This window comes from Camellia sinensis, unplaced genomic scaffold (genome assembly GCF_055761805.1).
Source record: "Camellia sinensis isolate YWXY unplaced genomic scaffold, ASM5576180v1 Unanchor13, whole genome shotgun sequence".
Taxonomy (NCBI): Eukaryota; Viridiplantae; Streptophyta; class Magnoliopsida; order Ericales; family Theaceae; genus Camellia; species Camellia sinensis.
In genome coordinates, this window is record NW_028129009.1 from 1298044 (window position 1) to 1318839 (window position 20796).

General features: G+C 32.5%; 2 protein-coding genes across 3 annotated transcripts; both read left to right on the forward strand.

Moving 5' to 3' along the window:
- Positions 1–98: 98 nt before the first annotated feature.
- Positions 99–7647, forward strand: LOC114280815 (ankyrin repeat protein). Of its 2 annotated transcripts, none has more exons than XM_028223214.2 (8): positions 99–306; positions 438–556; positions 709–779; positions 5742–5790; positions 5875–5981; positions 6614–6696; positions 6858–7144; positions 7264–7647. In XM_028223214.2, exons 2-7 carry the CDS (start codon positions 508–510, stop codon positions 7114–7116), a joined length of 618 nt encoding a protein of 205 aa, XP_028079015.1. In that variant the 5' UTR covers positions 99–306; positions 438–507; the 3' UTR covers positions 7117–7144; positions 7264–7647. The 2 variants fall into 2 exon arrangements, with proteins under 2 accessions (XP_028079015.1, XP_082767944.1); XM_082911818.1 differs by having other exon boundaries at positions 111–306; positions 5703–5790; positions 5875–5982.
- A 5622-nt stretch (positions 7648–13269) lies between these two features.
- LOC145814815 (aquaporin TIP3-1-like) lies at positions 13270–15074 on the forward strand. Its single transcript, XM_082911754.1, has 2 exons — positions 13270–13648; positions 14095–15074. Exons 1-2 carry the CDS (start codon positions 13516–13518, stop codon positions 14757–14759), a joined length of 798 nt encoding a protein of 265 aa, XP_082767880.1. The 5' UTR covers positions 13270–13515; the 3' UTR covers positions 14760–15074.
- The last annotated feature ends 5722 nt before the right edge of the window (positions 15075–20796 follow it).

Here is a 20796-nt window from a genome sequence, read left to right on the forward strand (position 1 = left end):
TCACATATTTATGATTTTAATTAAAAAAACAAATTAAATATACTATTTTATTAAATAATTTCCAAAATTTTGCATATAAATTATAATTAATTTTTAAAATTGCTATATTCAGCAAGAAAAGCTCTACGAAACGAATGTGTATTGTAATATTACATATTCATACAAGACCATCGAAACCCCTGCCCTGTTCTTTTGCCTCGGACTCTTTCTTTCTTTCTTTCTTCGTCTCACTCTCTCTCTCTCTCTCTCTCTTTCTCTCTGTCTCATCAAGAAAAGCAGTTAGGTTTTACATCCGGAGGAATACAGGTTAGTTAGGTTATATATATATATATATATATAAATATATGACAATGGAACCATCGAATTGATCTTCTTCCCCCAATTTGGGTGGTTTTTTTTTTTTTTTTTTCCTGGTTTTTGGGGTGTCTTTTGACAAGTAACAATTTGGATGAGACATTTGTGAGTGCCTCAACAAACAACAAACGACAACGACAGCAAATAAATAACATGGCTGGAAGAGAAGTTCGAGAATACACCAATCTCACTGATCCTAAAGGTATGTGGTTATACTTGCATACACATATAAATTCACAAAAATAAATAAATAAATAAATAAAAATTAACTACGTTTGTTGTTATTATTAAGGATTTATCTATAATTTTGTTATATGAGTGGGTATTTTTTGTGTGTGTGTTTTACGTTTACAGATAGGAAACTGGGGAAGGGGAAGGATAGGATAGATGATGAAGACATCACTTTCCAACGCATGGTTGCCAAGGTCAGTCATTTCACTCTCTCTCTTTCTCTCTCTCTCTAATGCGTTGGTGTACTTCTTCAGGTATTTGAAATTGATAATTGTTGTTCATAACTATTTAGATAAAGAATTTACAAAAAGAGTTCACAGAATGATTGACAAATATTGGTATTAAATCTTAATTTTTATTTTTCTGAATGAAACAGCTCAATGATTCAATCAATTTTCATTCATTTATAGTAGTAATAATAATAACTAGTTAAAGCACATGTGTGCTGTGTGAAACTGGAATGGAAATGGGAACCCGGTCCACCATACACTCTAAAATGTGAATATGATAGGGTTAGATTTGTTTATATTACACTTAAAGAATTTAAGGTATTTCTACAGTAATCTTCTTTTGACTATTATGCATCCAATAAAATGTTAATTTTGTTTTGGTCATGTAGCAAAACATTTCTACAAGCATTTTGACCATTTTTTTATTTTTTGTCTTGTCAAAACTTAACTCACCTTAGATTTTAGTTCATTATATTTAATTTTTTTCTTCCTAAGGTAATATTTAAGAAAATATTTTGAACAAATCCTTTTGGGATCGCTAAATTTACCCGTTTTGGAACAAAAGTATATCATGTTTCGGAATGTTCGTACCAATACGTAATTCGTTAGAGTATTGGCGTTTCCAGCAGCACAAGTCCATAGTCTACGCTTCATTGTCCATTTCAAACTCTCTTAAACCCTCTCTATAGTTTCCTCTTCCCAAGGATTCTTTTAAGATCAACTGTGATGCAACATTTGAAAAACGATCATTTCTTGCTGATATGGATATTGCAGCTTGAAATTCTCAAGCCGCTCTAGTTAACGGAAAAGCCCTCACTGTGTAAGCCTCCTCCCAATCTTTGCTGATGCACTTGCATGTAGCAAAGGGATCAGACTTGCCAAGTCCTGAGACCTTCGACATTTGGTGGTTGAATCTGATTGCAAGGCCTTAATATCTTAATTATCTCTCAATATATCAGGCTTAATGGAATTTAAGGAACCTCCAAATGTGTTTTTCTTGTTTCCCTCTCCACATCTTGAGCTTGACAAATCTGCCTTGTGGTTCTTTGTAATTGTGATATTCTATCCACGAAAAATAAGAACTGAACTAATTTGTGTATAAATGATGTCCACGTTGCATAACCCAAGTTTAGGCAAACTATATAGAATTTCTCACACAATCAGCTAAAAATGTATTGAAACATGCACATATATTAATACCAATCTTATGTCTTACAGTTCTAAATTAAATGCAATGTGAAGAACATGTCACAATTGTGCAAAATTACGCAAAATTCCAAAACAACGTATATACTCATCCACGTACTTCAGTTCTACGTAGGCTTCACTATAAGAGATGAATAAGAATGGGGAAATGAGCCTCTTCAATTTTTTTCCTTATCTCAATTATCTTAGATTGTGTTTGGATTAAGGATTTGAGGAGGAATTTGTGGAGGGAAAAAGAAAAAAGAAGGGAAAAGTGAATGAAATAGAAGCTAATTTTTTCTTCACTTTTCCTTTTCCTTTCCCTTTTCCTTTCCTTTCACAAATCCCCCTCAAATCCTTGATTCAAACATAGCCTTATTGAATGCAGGATATAATATTTTTAGTAATCTAACAATGTGCATACAAAGGAAAATCGCAAACTAATAAAATAACAACCCTCATTGCATATACTATTAGTGCAGAAAAATAAGGGCAAAGGCACTCTAGCTGCTATACTTTTCTGATAGCATCGTGGATTAACTACATGCATTCAATAAGCACTTAAGTAGGTTTCATTAAATAAATGCATTTGTTCCTCTTTACCCTTACATTAATCAGATCTGCTTCATGATTGTGCCCAGGTTTCATCAATCAAGCAATACTAATGGTGTAACATTGATCTCCATGTGCTCTTTTAGAAATATTTCCCTTGGAATTCAAGCAGCATCTTTAAATGCCAAAGATTTTTAAGATTTCACACTTTTCCCCTTCTAAAATTCTTCTTTGTTTTCAAGTTATTTGGTGAAACTGTCCAATAGCTATGTCATTACTTATTAGCTTAATGTAACATCCTGCCAAAGCACCTGACAATCCTTAAATGAAAAGTTCTTGACCCAAATTTATGAACATTTTGATTTTTTTGGTCCTCTTCATACGGTGGGTCTAAGATGTTTGCAATGTGAAGGAAGCTCATGAGAGAGAGATCTGTATAGAGTCTTAGTATTATGAAGTGAGTATCACTTCTTTTATGAAATTTTTAATGATCCAAAAGAAGTTTTGTGGAGTCAACATTGGCGTGTCAGAATTTAGTGTAAAGTTTCAAGTACGCAAGCTCTCCTTAGATAATCTTAGGTTATTGTGCCTATAGGAAACTGAAGTTGGAAGGGGTTGATGAGAAACTAATGAGTTGGGTGGTTTGTCAAGTCTATCGAGAACACGGAGGAGCTTCAATTGCTTAGAGTGGTTGGTGAGATTTGTTGGATACAAACATGGTTGAGGGATCTTGTGAATACATGGGATGCCACATTGTCTTTGTTAGATTCAAATTTTTGGAAAGATCTCGGAATAGATGCTTTTTGCAGCTTATGAATGAAATGATTCTTGGAAGAGAGTCAACGTTTGGGAAGAATATAGGAATTTGTATGTTAGAACTAATGGCCTTGTATGGGTGTGCATCTGTACATTTTCCATTTGAAGGATCAGGGAGTAGAATAACCTAAAGCGTGAGAGGCTTTCATGTATTCAATAGCTTTTGTTAGCTAAACGATCTAAGCTTGTGGAAAGCAATTTTTACTTGCTCCAATGTGCAAGAAACGCTGCAGGTATAAATGATTCTTTTTCCCATTTTTTGTTAGAGATTCTTACGCTTTTATGAACTTGCCATTTTGAGAACTGCACCTGTTAAATAGCCTATATTATTGTGTCATGCTCTGTACCACTTTGAGTGTTTTGGATGTTTGGGATGTTGGCTTTTTTTGGCTAAAATAGCCAAGAAGCCAAAACACCCAATCACATCACTCTCTCTACTTTTTTACACGTCTTTACATGAAAAGCTAAAAAGTCAACTAAAATAGCCGCGTCCCAAACGAGCTCTTGCTTGCCCATAGATGAGTTCAAGTTTTGGTGGAATCTTTTGATAAGTGGAGGTCCTAGAGGCACAACTATGTACAAAATGTATAAGAAATTAGAAATGCTCAATGCAAAAATTGAGCTCCCCCCCCCCCCCCCCCCTACTTAGGCTTGCTTTTGGGTTCATCTCGAAGGATAGATGGTTTGGGATTCAATGGTGGAGAGAATTCGAAAAAGGTTGACGGAGTGGAAAATGCAACCTCTTTCAACGGGAGAGCTTCTTACTTTGATCAAAAGTACTCTTTATAGCTTGCTTATGTACTTATAGGCCTGTTTGATAGAGCTTATAAGCTGTTTATTTTAGTTTTTAGCTTTTAGCTTAATTTAAACTAAAATATTGTGTTTGGTGCAGCTTAAGTTAATCAGCTTATAGCTTAAATCAAGCTATTTCTCAGCTTATCTCAAAAGCTGGTCAGGGGGTGCTTAAATTTTTGACTTAAGCGCACAATTGTTGTGGGGAGGCTAAAATTACTTAAATGCCCTCGTCAATACCCAAATATTAATATTAATTAATATTAATATTAATTAAAAAAATAAAAAATTGTATATTTCTGAAGAAAAAGAAAAAAATCAATATTAATTGAAAAATAAATATTAATTGGTATTAATTATTAATAATTCATGTTGTATATTTTATATTAATTAAAAAATAAAAAATTGTATATTTTTGAAGAAAAAGAAAAAAAAATCAATATTAATTGGTATTAATTATTAATAAATTAATATTGTATACTTTTGTAATGAATTAATTATTAATTGATACTAATTAATAATAATTGTTGATTATTAATATTAATTGATACTAATAAAAATTAAATATTAATATTAATTTATACTAATTAATAATTTTAGTATTAATTGAGACTAATTAAGCCATTAATTGATACTAATTAATAATTTTAATATTAATTGATACTAATTAAGCAATTAATTGATACTAATTAATTTATAATGGAAAATAATTGTGACAATAATACTTCTATTACATTTTTAGCAAATGTATCAATTTTTATATTAATTGATACTAATTAATACTAATTATATTAACTTTTATTAATGAAATATATTTTTTAAAATTAAAACTAAAAAAAATGACAAAATAATCATTTTTAATCATATAAGGGCAGAAAGGACAATTATACAGTAAAAAGTTATTTTACAGCTTATTAACCAAACATTACTATAATCCCACAGCTGCACTAAACAGGTTAACAGCTTATATTCACAGTTATAAGTCATAATCTGTTAAGTTATAATCTATAATCACTTTTCACAGCTCTACCAAACGGGGCCATCTTTTTAACCATCCGTGCATCAGTAGCTAGAAGGCTTGAGAAATTACAAATAGATTTTCTTTGGAGTGGTATGAGAGAGGTACTTCAGTAACTCTTGATTGATTGGGACAATTTGTTCGCTATTGAGAGAGGGTGCTGTGTGAGTATTAGAAGGCACAGAGATTCTTACTCATGCTTTGTTGGGGAACTGATTGTGGCATTGTATTTGCAAGAGGGAGAGATTTTGGAGGGGTGGTAGTTTCTTGGGTTGTTCATCCTTGGGGGTTTCCTCATCTTATGATTGGAGTTTTTAGAAAGGAATTCAGAAAGGTTGGCAAATAATTAAGTATGCATGTTTTTCTTATAATCACTAGCAGCAATTTCATCTATCCCTCACTACTCTTCTAGATCAAGGGATGGAGGTGTCAATGGGCTGCATGAAATAAGGTTGTGTATTTACTTATTTTCCGTGTATTTTGATGTGAAAATGGTGGAGTTTTCTGATAACATGCCCCGACAGGGATCATGGCTTCTCCTACCGGATGGTTGATGCACACAGATGCAAGAGGTTGCTGGAGAACGTGGAGGCTACCTTCATGGACGTGGCGGTATTTATATATTTCATTATATAAATATGTATTGATAAATCTAATCTACTGGTTCTTATCCTTTGGTTGAGTTTAAACATGCAGCATTGGACAGTGATGATCTGCTCTATCTCAAGGAGCAGATGGAAGCTGAGGAAGATGCTGAACGCCTTCTACGACGCACTGAGAAACGTGCATTTGCTGCATTTAAAATATCCTTTCATGAATATTGAAGCATATAATTGTGAAGTGCAATTATAAATTATTGCCGCCCATTTGGATTTTTGCTACTAGATTTTATTTATTTAAAGTTATAGGCCATATCGTTGTTTTTGTTTTCCTGAGCTTTTTACACATTCAATTGAAGTCATCTGCTTCTCCCCTTCTTTTCTTTCTCTTTCTCACATGTTATGTGCATGCGTGTGTATCTTTGGTTGGAAGGGTGCAATGATGTAAATTTTGGAGATTGATATGATGTGAATGGAGGCCGGAAAATATACAAGCGGTCAGCAATCGAGTTTTGATCTTCATCTTGTTCAAGCACAGTAGTTCTATGAGATCTCTATGATTACTTATATTTTTCAGTTTTAACTTTCTGCCAATGAAGTCTCATGTATTACTTTGTTTTAACCATGCATTGAAGCTGTGAAATTCGTATTTGCCAATTATCAGTGGTCTGTGTCCACCAAGTTAGTAAGATATGTTGGGAAAATAGCTTCTTGTTGAGTGTAGGTCTTGCCCTTCACATCATATGGGGTATGTAACTTCTTACGATAGTGCAATTTTGACTCTTTCCCTCCTTTTTTTTTTTTCTTTTTTTTTTTTTTTCTTAACAAATTGACACAAAGCTGCAAGTTTAGCTGATTCTTCACCTGCGTCAGTTCCCTTGGCCCTTCGTGTCGAGTCCAAGCCAAAGAGTGGAATAAGGTATAATTCTCTCTCTCTCTCTCTCTCTCTCCATACCCTTTTTCTTTTTTGTAAGCAAGAAATTATATAAACAAAAGAAATACAAGATACATGAGGCATTTTCCAAACCATATACCTAACAAGAGACTCTCTGGGTTTAATTGGATTTTTCTGAATTTTAGACAGCAAGATTTGCTGAAAAAGGTGGTGGAAATCAAACCTAAGCGGCAGAGAGTTTCAAGCCAGTCTGATGTGAATCAGGCCACCCCAAATTCAACGGAACGTGCTTTAGCAAGTCTACTTGAACGCGAGGCAAACCAGGAGGAGAAAAAAGTGAGTCCGCTGTCAGAACCGACCAAAGCAGAAGATGCCACTCAAGTGGAGAACCCTGTCAAAAGCTTACTAGCAGCATATGAGAGTTCTGAGGATGAAGACGATTGATGCAGATTTACATGGATATTACTTGCTGGTACAAAACTGCATATGTTTGTTTGTTTATCGATAATTTTGATATGTGGCATTTTTTTTTTTGGCACAAACTTAAAATAGTCTATCCAGCTTGAAGAGAACTATTTTCTGTTCTTTCAGCCTGCATTGTGGGAGCTGTTATGTGATTATCTCCTTGCAGTTTTTAGATGTTTACGGCACGATAGAAGGAAAGCCTGAGAACCACGTCAATGACCTCACAGATCTTGCATCTGCTACCAGGATTGCTCGAGATCTCATCTATGGATATAGTGTGGCTTTAGCATCACCTGTTTGAGAGAAAAAGCTCTGATTTTGTTTCGAAAACATCCTTTACTGATTGAAATTTCAGGACTTTCCTTTCCCATACATCTTGCACATTAATTGCCTGTTAATTATTTCATTGATGAGTCTGTTTTGCTGACATGGAAAGTCAATTGCTCCTCACTGATCTTAGCTCAGACAACTATCTTTATTGAGTTTTCAATGTCAGTTTCTGTTATGCAACTCACTAGTAGTATTCTATGCTTTCATATCCTTGGTTCTGTCACGTTGAACTGGATTATAAGCGATGTTGATAGCAGCTTTATTGTCACAACGTGATTTCATAGGTCCATCACCGTATATTCCAAATCTCTTAACAAAACCTGGAGCCATTGAAACACAAATTCCACGAGTCGTAGCCCTATACTGTGCTTCTGCACTTAGCTAGCCACAATTGTCTATACTGTGCTTCTGCACTTAGCTAGCCACAATTGTCTGTTTGTTGCTTTTTCAAATAACTAGATTCCCTCCTATAAACTTACAGTAGCTTGAAGTTGATTGTGTTTTATCAAGGGACAGTTTCACTCTGCACCCCACCATGCATACAATATTTTGTCATGGATGTGAGATATAACAGTCTCCATAAAAGTCTCAGGTACCTTTCCTTATTCCCTAAATCAACAACGAACCTAGTGGGATATCCATTTGTTTGTATCCAAAACAAACCTCAACACAACCTTGAGAAATCTATCAAACCAAATTCTAGGAAACTGATTCAATCTATAAAGTGTTTTCTTCAATCTGCATACCTTCTCTTCAGTTAATTGAGATGAGAACCCTGTGGGATATCCATATACACATCTTCGAAGTTCCCATGAAGAAAAGCATTTTTTATATCTAATTGTTACAACGGCCAATCTAGATTAGTAGCACAAGAGAGGAGTAGTGTGATGATTCAGGTAATTCTATTTATGTAATTATGTTATTTACTTTGTGCACGTGTCAGTTGGAAGGGGCCCAATGATGGAAATTCTCATTCTATTGAGCAGTTTAACGGTTTCTATTCATCACTAGCCTTTACAAATGACCATTAGGGGTTGTTAGTGTAATTTTCCCTTTTAAAAATCTCAGGGATGTCGATGAGTTTGAAAGGGAGAGTCCTCAGTGAGTGTGCGTGTTTGCTTGAGTTTGTTTCACTGTTGGTGTCATCACTCGAGTGGTGGTCTAATACATTCTGGAGTTCATCGCTCAAGCTGTGAAATGAATGTTTTAGCGATCTATGCGGCTTTAGTCCGTGAAGAGTCACAATTTTGTGTGGCTCGAAGGCATCCTTTGCTTAACCTATGTAGTTTCATCTCACTTTTCTCTCTATATATTTATACACATTCAAACATTTTAGTTTAATGACGAATTCAGAAGCTTTGGAGTGGGATTCTTGCAAGAGAGAGTTGGAGTATGTGATGAGGGCTTTGAATCTATCATACCTCGACTTTTGAAGACGGGGTTGCTTTCTACTTAAATCTATATTTAACGTTTTCAAGCATAAAATATAAATTGGGATAATTTTTTAGATTTGGAAAATTTAGGTGGTAGTTTTGTAATTGTGAAAAAAATATATATATAGGAACATTTTTGTAAATTCAATGAGTGGAGGATATTTTCCCAATCTTCTGACTTAATTTTTAATAAATGAATACTTTTTACCTAAAAATATAAAATTGGAGTATTTTGTAAATTTGAAAATTGTGAAAGTGCATTTGGCATTTTGTCAAATGGGCAAGCTTTCTTGATAAAAAATGGGGTAATTTTATTTTCACACACTATTTCCTCTCTTTTCACACACTTAATATATATATATATATATATTTACATTTTTGTCTTAAAATTAAATTGCCAAAATATTCCTTTCTCAAAACCCTAATTCTAACTCTTTCAAATCATCAGTTTCCATCATCATCCATGGCCGCTGCATCTCCTCTTCTCCACTCTTCCCATCGCCTCTTTCATACTACTGCGACCCCCTTTTGCCTGAGAAAATGGTCGGCGCACCACTGTGATCTCCCTCCGCCTTCAAGTTTTGATGTACCAGTGAGCTCTTCAGTCATTAACAATGACGACTTCTCATGCATTCTTCCAAAGAGCACGCTCAGTCAAGTTGTGTAAATACTTCTGCTGTCGAAAAAATGAACTCATATCATGATTGTCAAACTCCTGCTTATAACTAGACGAACTCTTGATCTCTTCATCGAAGCAATCATATTCTTTTCTATCAACTTGTACTCTTTGCATGCACAATTTTACAAGTATCATTGTTAGGCAGATTAAGTGATTTTCAAGAATCTTTAATCCTCTATGACACATGATAACATAGTGTGTCACATAGCGACAAATTGAATACCTTTCATCCCAACCAACCAACCCAGATGGTAAATTAGTCTTTAAAAATGCTTAATAACATGTATAAATTTTCAGTTTCAACATGATTTATCACATTGTTAAACATATTGAATTACTACAAAAATGAAATTGTTAAACATATGGAGGTCACGGAAGTGGCGCTGGCGAGTGAAGGGAGGGGTGGGGGTAATGACTGGAAGTGAAGGAAGAGGAAGAGGTGCTGCCGCCGGTGGCGGCGACAACAGCGGTGGTGGCTTCTTAGGGTTAGGGTTTGGAGGATGAAGATGGCAAGGGTATTTTTGGTACGGATGTGTATTGAGTGAAAGTTGATAATTTAAATTTATTTAATATGTATATTGAGAAAAGATGTGAAAAGAAAGGAACTAGTGTGTGGAAATAGAATTTCTCTAAAAAATGCTAGAGACTTTAAAAATTTTATGAAAGTTTTTATTAAAGGTCTCACATGAGTGTGAGATCCACACCAATGTAGGCCTCACACTCATGTGAAACATTTAATAAAAACTTTGATAAAACTTTTAGAGTTTGTAGTATTACTCTTTCTTGATTTAGTATTTTGGCACTTGCTTGGGTGTTGTGCTGACATTTTACCTTATGATATTCATAAACGTTGTTATTTATAGGAATTATTCTTGTTGATGTCAAAAAAATAATGTATATATATATATATATATATATTAGCTTATAATCACCTACATTCCTTGTCAATTTTTAGTCAAAATAATGTCTAAAATTTCTTAAAAAATGATATGCAAGTCCACATTTTAGACCCAGTAATACGTAAGAGATGATTAACTGATAATTAGAGAAGATATCAAAAAAGAAATTATCTTAAATATTTTAATTAATTACCACATTATTTGAAAAATAAATCTAACTTTTAAGTTAAAATAACAATCCTTTGTTTCTGATGTACCAAAAAAGAAAAAACAGAAAAATACTAGGCATATTAATAATCTTACTAACACGCTCACAAGTTGATGTGGGTCCCATACTAAGTGATGGTTGTTCTTATTTAAACTTGTGAGTGTGTTAGTAAGATTGTTTGTATCTCTAACATTGTTGATAAAAAAATTAGAATAGCAATCCGATATTTTTTTATGGGCTATTTTACGAAAGGTGATTAAGAATCTTGAAGTGATTCTATTTACACCCAAATAACAACTCAGTACATTTAATTAAAATTTTGAAGTTTTAGTTTCTATTATATTGTACTGTAAATTTATTAATAAGGATAACACATATTAAATCCTAAAATAAAATATTATTTCTTTTCTCATGATACACCCAAACCACTTAACGTATTATTCATATTCAACTCCTTTCATCTCTTTCTCCAAATTTCAATTGTTTTCTCTTAATCTTCTTACTCACTCCAAAACTTTAATCCACTCCACCAAAATTTATCATTATCATCAACATCATTATATAGATATTTTACTTTTATTCTTTTGGTAGTTGTATCCATGATAATATATATATATTGTTTTTGAGAACCACTAAAACCATAATATTATTAATTAAAAACACTATTTACAGATTTTGCCAAATTGTGAGCTAGATCTGGAGGTCTTAGAAATAAATAGTAATCCACAAAAGATGATTAATAAAAGGAGCAATATGCCAATCCGGATCCACTTTGCGATTGAGAGGGATTGAGAGGATTTATCAAAACTTGGCAGTCGGTGCATAAGTAAACACATATGAGACTTTGATCCTTGGCCCATGTAATTGCATCCATCGCTGCCTTTGCCTCCGTCATCAGTGGTGACAAAAGATGTAGGCCATTAATCATTATTGTAACATACCCAAGTAAAACCAGCAGCCAAAAAACTCATTTATGATTAAACAGTTATCTTGTTCTAGAACAAAAAACTCATTTATGATTTGATGATTAATAAGACTCTGAAAGGATTGGATTTTTGAAAGGATTTTTCAAAGTGGTATAATTTAAAATTTTTGATTTGTTTATTATTTAGGTGTATCTTGAATGGTAATTTGGAAAAAATATAAGATGTATTGAAAGTAAATTATAATCCTAAATAATTTAATAAAATGTATTGAGAGATTAGGAATACTTAATGATTTTTTGGGCCCAAATAAAATCCCCCAGAAATTTGTTACCAAACACATTTGGTAGGCCTATCTCATTTTATATATATATATATATATATATATATATATATCCAAATATGGTGACAATTTTTTCTATTTATTACCCTTCCTTAGTTTATTTTATTTTGATGAGTAATAGTATATCAATATATAATATTAGGCATCATGAAAAAAATATTATAAAAAGTTTTTATGAAGATTCTCTATTCTTGGATTAGTTGTAATGCTTTATTGTATGTTATGCAATCACCTTTAGATAAGTTTCATAAAAAAATTCATGATATTTATTTTATGATACGTAGCATTACTCATAATATATATAATCCTATATTTTTTTTATTTTCTTTTCTTATTATTAGACACAAAGTAATGGGATCTACATTCATAAATGAATAGAAGACCCAATGATCACTTGTGTTTTGGAGTAAGAAAATGAGGTAAAAAATATGATAATATATAGGAATAATTCTATACATATTAATAATCTTATTAAAAATATAAGAGGTCAAATGTGATTAGTTGTAAAAAATAATGACATTTAAACTCCAATGATATTTGAATATGTCTATTTTTAATAAAATTATTAGTAAAATTTTAAATAAATGTATCATTGCTCTTGTATATAAATTAGTTGTAATAATCAACAATAAAGTTCAATAGGATAAATATCTATCCATTATTTTGAATCTATCCATTATCATATACCAGACACATTTTTTTGAAGGTGCGTATTGTAAAATTTCCCCCACCATTTTATAAAGTAATTTGAAAAAAATTTATGAACAACACAAAGTCTCAAACATAAAATACACAATGCGACATATATGTTTACATGATGTGAACATTTTCATAATTACAAATATAAATATTTTATCTTAACTATTTTTTTGTGTTTCCAGAGCACATCCGTAATAATTTTGTATAATTTTTTTTCTTTATACATATATATTGTTTCAAAGATAATATAGGTAAGGTTTGGAAATATAAAAAAAAAAATATATATATATATATATACATTGTCAAATGTTTTATGAAATTTTTTTATTCTTTAATTAGTGTGTAATGATTTATTTTATATATAATTTAAAAGTAGAAAAAATTCATAAAATATTTTATGATATATATATATATTAACATTGATAAGGAGACAAAAAAGGGGCTTGGAGGAGGCGGGGGAGAAACGAGAAGAGAAGAGAAGAGAAGAGAAGAGAAGAGGTGTTGAAAGAAATCAAATAGGCAGTAGCCAACGCATATGAGTACGTGTCACGATTACTGCAACTGTTCTCCCAAGTGTCCACTATACTATGACAAATCCAAATCTACTTTGTCTAATTTAAGCACCACTAACACCTCTCCCTTCTCCCTCATCTTTTCCATCTCCTCTGATCAAATCATCTTTCTCTCTCTCTCACACACACACAAGAAAAATAAAAGAAAAAGATTTATCAGGCATCAGCAGCAGGTGGTGGTGAAGGTAGCAAATTAAAGAGATTGATTGAGTTGAGCTGTGAGAGAGACAGACAGCAGATAAGGTATATATATATATATATATATATAGTAGAGAGAGCGAAAAAGAAAGGCATGCCGCAGCGTAGATATGAATTTGGGAGCGCAGCAGAGGGCACCCACCCTGATTCCATGCGGGCTGCCTTGTCCGAGTTCCTCTCCACCTTCATCTTTGTATTTGCCGGCGAAGGCGCCATCCTTGCTCTCGGTAATACAAATACAAATACAAATACAATACCCCCCCTACTATTTACACACCATTACCATTATCATTACCATTACCATGTGTTTGTAATTTTATATTTAGAATTTCAAACAATTTGGTGAATAATAAATATTGTTTCAATTCAAAAATCTTTTAATATTTGTTTAAATAACAAATGTGACCATTTAATAATTTTATCACAAAATTTCACAATATATATATATATATATATATTAGAATAAATTTGTAAATATAAATCAACTTGATAAAATTATTTAATAAAATAAAATTTTATTATTACATCATTCTATTAATTTGTTTAATTCTTTTACATATTATTTTTTTCTATTTGTACAATTGTACTCAATTCTTGATTAGTATTATGTAACCTCACCTCACCTCACCAAGTCAAGTCAGCATGCATGGCTGAATTTTGGAATATTTTGCAGATAAGATGTACGGGGAAGACCAGCCAGCACCCATATTGCCCGCAGCGGGTGGGCTGGTAGTGATCGCACTCGCTCACGGCTTGGGTCTTTTCGCTGCCATAGCCTCCAGCACGAACGTCTCTGGTGGCCACGTCAACCCCGCCGTCACCTTCGGGGCCCTGGTTGGAGGAAGGATCTCCCTCCTCCGCGCCGTCTTCTACTGGGTCGCCCAGCTCGCCGGTGCCGTCGTAGCCTCTCTCCTCCTCAGGCTAGCCACCGGCGGCATGAGACCCGTAGGGTTTCACGTGAGCGCTGGAGTCGGAGTTTTGAACGCGCTTTTATTGGAGATCGTAATGACTTTCGGGCTAATGTACACGGTTTACGCAACTGGTATCGATCCCAAGAGGGGGAGCTTGGGGACCATTGCACCGCTGGCCATCGCCTTCATCGTCGGAGCTAATATTTTGGTGGGTGGTCCTTTTGACGGAGCTTCGATGAACCCAGCGCGGGCCTTTGGGCCCGCGTTGGTTGGTTGGAGGTGGCGCGATCACTGGATCTATTGGCTCGGTCCTTTCATTGGAGCTGCTATCGCTGGGGTCATTTATGAATACGCCATAATACCGTCCGAGATCACCCCACACCACACCCACCACCACCACCAACCCTTGGCTCCGGAAGATTACTAATTGAGTCATCTTGGTTTTAAATAACAGCATCGCATAAATATCTGCCAATATCGAAGCACCCAACATCATGATCATATATAAAAGAAACAAAGTCTTGTGATGTCTTGGTTTGCTCTTTCAAGTTTAGTTTTGAGAGTGAATTCAGTTTCTGTGTTTGTTTTCAGTACTTGTGTTTTGAGCTTTCGTCTTTCCTTTCTCTAGTTTACATGTATCATGTCATGTATGTGTAGACTTTAATAATAATAAATAAATAAATAAATTTGTAATCGCAATATAATAATTTGACAATGAGACCCCTTCTACTTTCCTTCTCAATTTTATCCTTTTTACTTTATTAATTTTTGCCTTTTTTTCTTTAGCCCTTTTGTGTCAATTAATTTAAATCTTAGATTTGTTGTTTTGTCAATTTATCTTACATTTTAAATCAATGTCACCACCAATACATCCCAATTGTCAACACGTGTTACATAGAGAGATACAATTTGATATAAATTAAATTGTCAACACGTATTACATAGATACAATTTGATATGAATTTGAGTAATATTAGAAATTTTAAATATTTTAAATGTATTATTAAATATTTTATATAATATTTATATAAGTGGGCTTTATGGGAGAAATAAAATATTCACTTCGCACAATATAGATTTGTATAAATTGCACTTTGCATTCTTAATTTTTTAAAACTACTGAGAAATATAGTTAAAAAAAAAAAAATTAGTATATTAAAGTTTTTTTGAAATTTTTAATAAAAATATAAGTAGTTACAAATTTTCATAAAAATATATGGAATTTTTTAAAAATTTTAATTCACAATTTAATTTTATTTTTTCTAATAATTTGTTAATTATATAAATTAAAAATTAATATTATTATATATTTATTTATTTATTTTTATATTATTTGTATTAATTTTAGTTTTATTTTTTTAGTCTTATTAAAAGAGAAGTTGGTATAATTATATGAAAGTTGTTAGGATGTATGCATTTTTTCACTCTCATAAAAATGTAATTTATTTAAAATTAAAGATTGACATACAAATAATATTAGTTTTTGTTATAGAGTGGGAAGTACATATTTTTTATTGAGTCAGGTAAACAAGTGACATAAGGAAAAAGACAAAAAAAAAAAAAAAGAGTTCAATATATATATTTTTATTAATTTTGAAATATTTTTCACTTATTTTATAGTTTTTTACATTTTTTGTAATTATTTTTAAATAATGACTATAAAACACTTGTTCATATTTTTCTTTCATATAAATTTTTAGGACCAACTGCCATCAATCCTTTCAAAAATATCAAAACTGTTAGATGAGTTGGACGGGGTTTTGGAAGGGGGGTAGAGCCCTCTAAGTATGATCGTTAAATGAATAAGTTATTTAAGTTTGATTTATATTTGATTTGTTAAAAATTAATTTATTATGTAATTAAGTTTGAACTGAATTTAAACTTAGGGGTCGTTTGGTAATATTTTTTTAGTTGATTTTTTGACTTTTTTGACTATTTTAGCTTGATACTTTTTTGGTTGTTTGGTTTTCTTGTTTGGATTTTTTGACTTTTTGACTTTTGAATGGCAAATTTTTTTTTATCCTTTTGTCCATTTGTGATTTTTTGATTTTTTTTTGTCCTTTTATAATTTTTTAGCCAAAGACAGTAACTAAATGAGCACTTAAATTTTCAAGTCATATTCAAACAATTTACTACTCAATTCTTTTGCAGTCTTACCTCTTGCCCAATAATAAGATATGGTAATAAGATGGCCTATTTATGATTGTAAGGGCTGGACAAACATTCATGCGAGCTGTCAAAATCAAATAACCCAAACTAAGGTTAAGTTTGGCTAACTTAAAAAAGTACACTTATTTCATCTTTTTATCTTTTTTGGGTTACATCAATCAGCATCTCCTCTCTACTTTTTCTACACATAATACAAAAAAAATAAAAAAATGCACTTATTTAGTCTTCCCAAACTTGGCCTAATCTGTAAGAAATGGTTTTGAGAAAAAACAGTTTTTCTAAAGTTTTGGTCTATTTTTTAAGTGACACCCATGTGTCAAAATTGGCGGGATTATGTGACAATGCATTCTTTACCGCGTAACGATTCACGTCGTATATTTGATTGTTCAAAACTATTATCAGGTAAATAAGAAATTAATACCAAAATGAGCTCTATGGAAATGATGTTTTGATGAAATTTCTATAAAGGATGGAGAAAAGATTTGTCCTACATTACTTGAGTGGGCAAACATTACTTGAGTGGGCAAACTTGGTGTGAGTTTATAAATCTTGAGTTTGCATCTTGAGGAAGGCCCCAAGGAATACCCAAGTTTTGTGGAGAAGGAGGTTATGGGAAAAGTGGGCCTTGACCCATTGGACTCCAAAAACTACCACACGCGCATCGCCTAAATCGGTCTGGGCTTGAGTGCGGGCTTGGGTGCGGATGCGATGTGTAAGGCTGGGCTTGTGTAGTCCAATGCTTTTCTTTTTTGAGTAAAAAACATTTGAATTTTATTTTTCTAAAATTAAATTCTTACTATTTAGAATTTGAATTTTAGTTTGAAATTCAAAATAAATTCCGAAATGACCCCAACGTTTTTGAACGTTGGCATTTTAGTCCAATGCATCTTTACCTCCAACCCAAATAGGTTCTTTACCTGTTCAAGTCCAACCTGAACAGTTTCTTTACCTGTTCAAATCTGTTCCAAATAGGTTCTTTACCTGTTCAAGTCTGTCCTAAATAGCCACCAAATCTCCTACAAATAGACAAATCCTCCATTTGGTTTTTGATTGAATTTTTGTTCTTCCTTCTGCTTTTGCTTCCTATATTTTGTTGCATAAATTTCCTGTAAGAAAGATTATAAACACAAAGTGTATTCGCTGGACATTTAGTTTGTAGTACTGCTACTAATTGTCCTCAATCATTTTATCTTAAGAGATAGACGTCCACATTTTGAAAGCACCGTAGAGAGGACAAATCTGTTTTAAGGAAACAGTATTGAACATTGGACTTGATTGAATTTCCGAGAACTTGAATTTTCGATAAAGTAATACTTTAAGTAGGTTGTTTATTTATTTATTTATTTATTTTCTCCCAGAATCTGTTTTGTTTTTGTAACAAAAGTAAGAATTTGTTTTGTTTATATTTTGTTCCGATTTTAGTAATCAAACATAATCTCTCATTTCTTAATTTATCCTTTGAATACAGTGAAGATTTTCCAACATGATCTTTCATAAAATGGACAGTTTCAATGGTCTAAGTAAACATATACGAATGCATTTTTTTTCAACTCGCCTAAATTTATATGGATGGTGAATAAAAGATTATTCGATCTAATTTGATCCCCGATTGTCCATTGTTTGGTAGAAATGAGGTGATAAATTTTTAATAAAGAAAATGAATGACAATGCATTGAAAATTGTGTCTTTTTTATTTATTTTAAAACATGATAATTTATTCTTTTTTTTTTTTTTGGTTACCATTTTAGAAAATGGTCCTATGTTTTAATCTTTATATATTAAAAAAAAGACATTTTATTAACTAATAATTATACCTGTTTATGAAAGATGAAAGTTGTTTTTATTTTTATTATAAAAAAATAAAGAATAACAAATTTTGAATTCAAATAAGACCAAAAATAATAAAAAAGAATTTAATAAAAAATAGTTAAAAAATTACTCAACACAATATAGCTCAAATCGTTTGGCCAACCCTCATCGACCTATCAATTTGCACAATTTACTCAAGTTCATATCTATTAACTAAATAGATAGATGTTGAATGATTTTTTCTAATTTGGGGGTGCTGTTGTGCTTTCAAGGCACAATTGCCTGCTATGCCCTTTTGTGGAGGGTTGTTCTAAATCTCTTTCGATGATCTGAATCGCTCATATTGTAAGATTCGTTAAAAATATTATCCATATAAAAAATCAAGTTAATCGGATATTTATAACTCTACAATTAGGTCCTCATTGTTTTTAAAAATTTATAAAAATTATGTTAACCTTTAATTTTCATAAATGTGTGCTTGTCATTTATGAATACGCCATAATACCGTCCAAGATCGCCCCACACCACAGCCATCACCGCCAGCCCTTGGCTCCGGAAGATTACTAATTGAGTCTGGTTTTAAATAACGTATCAAGATACATGTTGGTATATGTCGGCCGATATCGATCAAAGCACCTAACATCATGATCACCAACCATCATATATAAAAGAAACAAAGTCTTGTGATGTCTTGGTTTGCTCTTTCAAGTTTAGTTTTGAGAGTGAATTCAGTTTCTGTGTTTGTTTTCAGTACTAGTGTTTTGAGCTTTGTCTTTCCTGTCTCTAGTATACATGTATCATGTCACGTGTATGTGTAGACTTTAATAATAATAAATAAATAAATTTGTAATCACATATAATAATTTGACAATGAGACCCCTTCTACTTTCCTTCTCAACTATCCTTTTTACTTTATTAATTTTGGGCTTTTTTCTTTATATGAAAGAGAAAATATCATACAAATAGAATATTCATGTAACAACTTTATATAGCCTTTCTGTATCAATTAATTTAAATCAGATTTGTTATTTTGTCAATTTGTCTCTTACATTTTGAATCAATGTCACCGCCAATACATCCCAATTGTCAACACGTGTTACATTCAAAGATACAATTTGATATGAATTGTCAACGCGTATTACATAGATTTAATTTGATATGATTAGAGATTTTAAATGTATTATTAAATATTTTATATAATATTTATGAGTGGGCTTTGTGTGAGAAATAAAATATTCACTTTGCGCAATATAGATTTGCATAAATTGCACTTTGCATTTTTAATTTTTTAAAAGGATTTTTTATTGATAAATCTCATTTAAAGGTATTCTAACTCAATAAGTCCACAAGGAATATTATAACCTAATTAGTTCCATGTATTTATACTTTTATTCCATGAGATCCTTTTTTTTTTCAAATTTATATTATTTGTTGAACTATTATACCTTTATGTCTATTGTTGATTTGTATTACATAAAAAAAGAAAAACACATTTCATATATATATATAATTTCACAGCACAGCACTGTAGACGTCCCCAAACGTCTCGGGGGGAATCCCCCTGTTTTGTTCATTTGGGCTCACTATAGTTCAGGACTCAATGTCACGGTCCTGTATCTAATCTCGCAGAGTGCAATGCAAGACCGATGAAATCATCAAAGAGTCCAAATCCGGCAAATCGTTTTTGAAAACAGATTTTTTGAAAGAAGTGCCAAACATGGACTGCTTTGCCAGATACAAAGTCGCCACCTAAATATTTTATTTTGGAAAATTTAGGAAATCCTGACTCGTTGCCTAAGGCCACGTGTCCGTCATCACCAAAGTTGCCTCGGTTCGGGAACTTGGGTACGATTGGGGAAGGTCACTTCGTGAGCACCTCCGCTCACCCGATCAAAGATCGGCCTCTACTAACCATGATATCTAGTTTTGAAAACATTATGCGTTCTTATTCCGGTTATTAGCCTAGATTTACTATGTGATGCGCACAGCATACAAATATAGACCGGATTGCCTGAATTGGAACAAAACATCTCATGTTTGTTTATTTGAAAATGGTTTGATGGTGCTACTCGTAAGTAGGCTAAGACGTGGATTTGCCACCCTCGGGTGAGCTTAGAAAACAAGATGATTTGCCACTCTCAAGTAGGCTTAAAACTCACAGTCAATGCATTATTCCAACTCAGATGATCCAACTTTCACCCACAGGCATTCAGGCAGGTATATCACATAAGCAGTTAGCCTCATGGTAAGCATGCTATCACGGCAATCAATCACACACATGCAAGGATGCTAAAGCATAAACACTTACCGAGTACTCCGATCCAAAATAGAAACTAGTTAGTAATCACATGCATGATCCTAGATATACAGAAATGCTTAATGCAACACATGCAAAATGCAACTATAGTAGGCTCGGCTATTCTAAGGATGGTATGTGAAATGTTACAACTAACAAGTATTCAACTCGGAATTGAAATACAATGCAG

Coding starts and splice junctions, on each gene's coding strand:
- LOC114280815 (XM_028223214.2), top strand. CDS start 508: ATGGCTGGAAGAGAAGTTCGAGAATACACCAATCTCACTGATCCTAAA. Junction 557..708: donor CAATCTCACTGATCCTAAAG/GTATGTGGTTAT, acceptor TTACGTTTACAG/ATAGGAAACTGGGGAAGGGG. Junction 780..5,741: donor TCCAACGCATGGTTGCCAAG/GTCAGTCATTTC, acceptor TGATGCACACAG/ATGCAAGAGGTTGCTGGAGA.
- LOC145814815 (XM_082911754.1), top strand. CDS start 13,516: ATGCCGCAGCGTAGATATGAATTTGGGAGCGCAGCAGAGGGCACCCAC. Junction 13,649..14,094: donor AGGCGCCATCCTTGCTCTCG/GTAATACAAATA, acceptor AATATTTTGCAG/ATAAGATGTACGGGGAAGAC.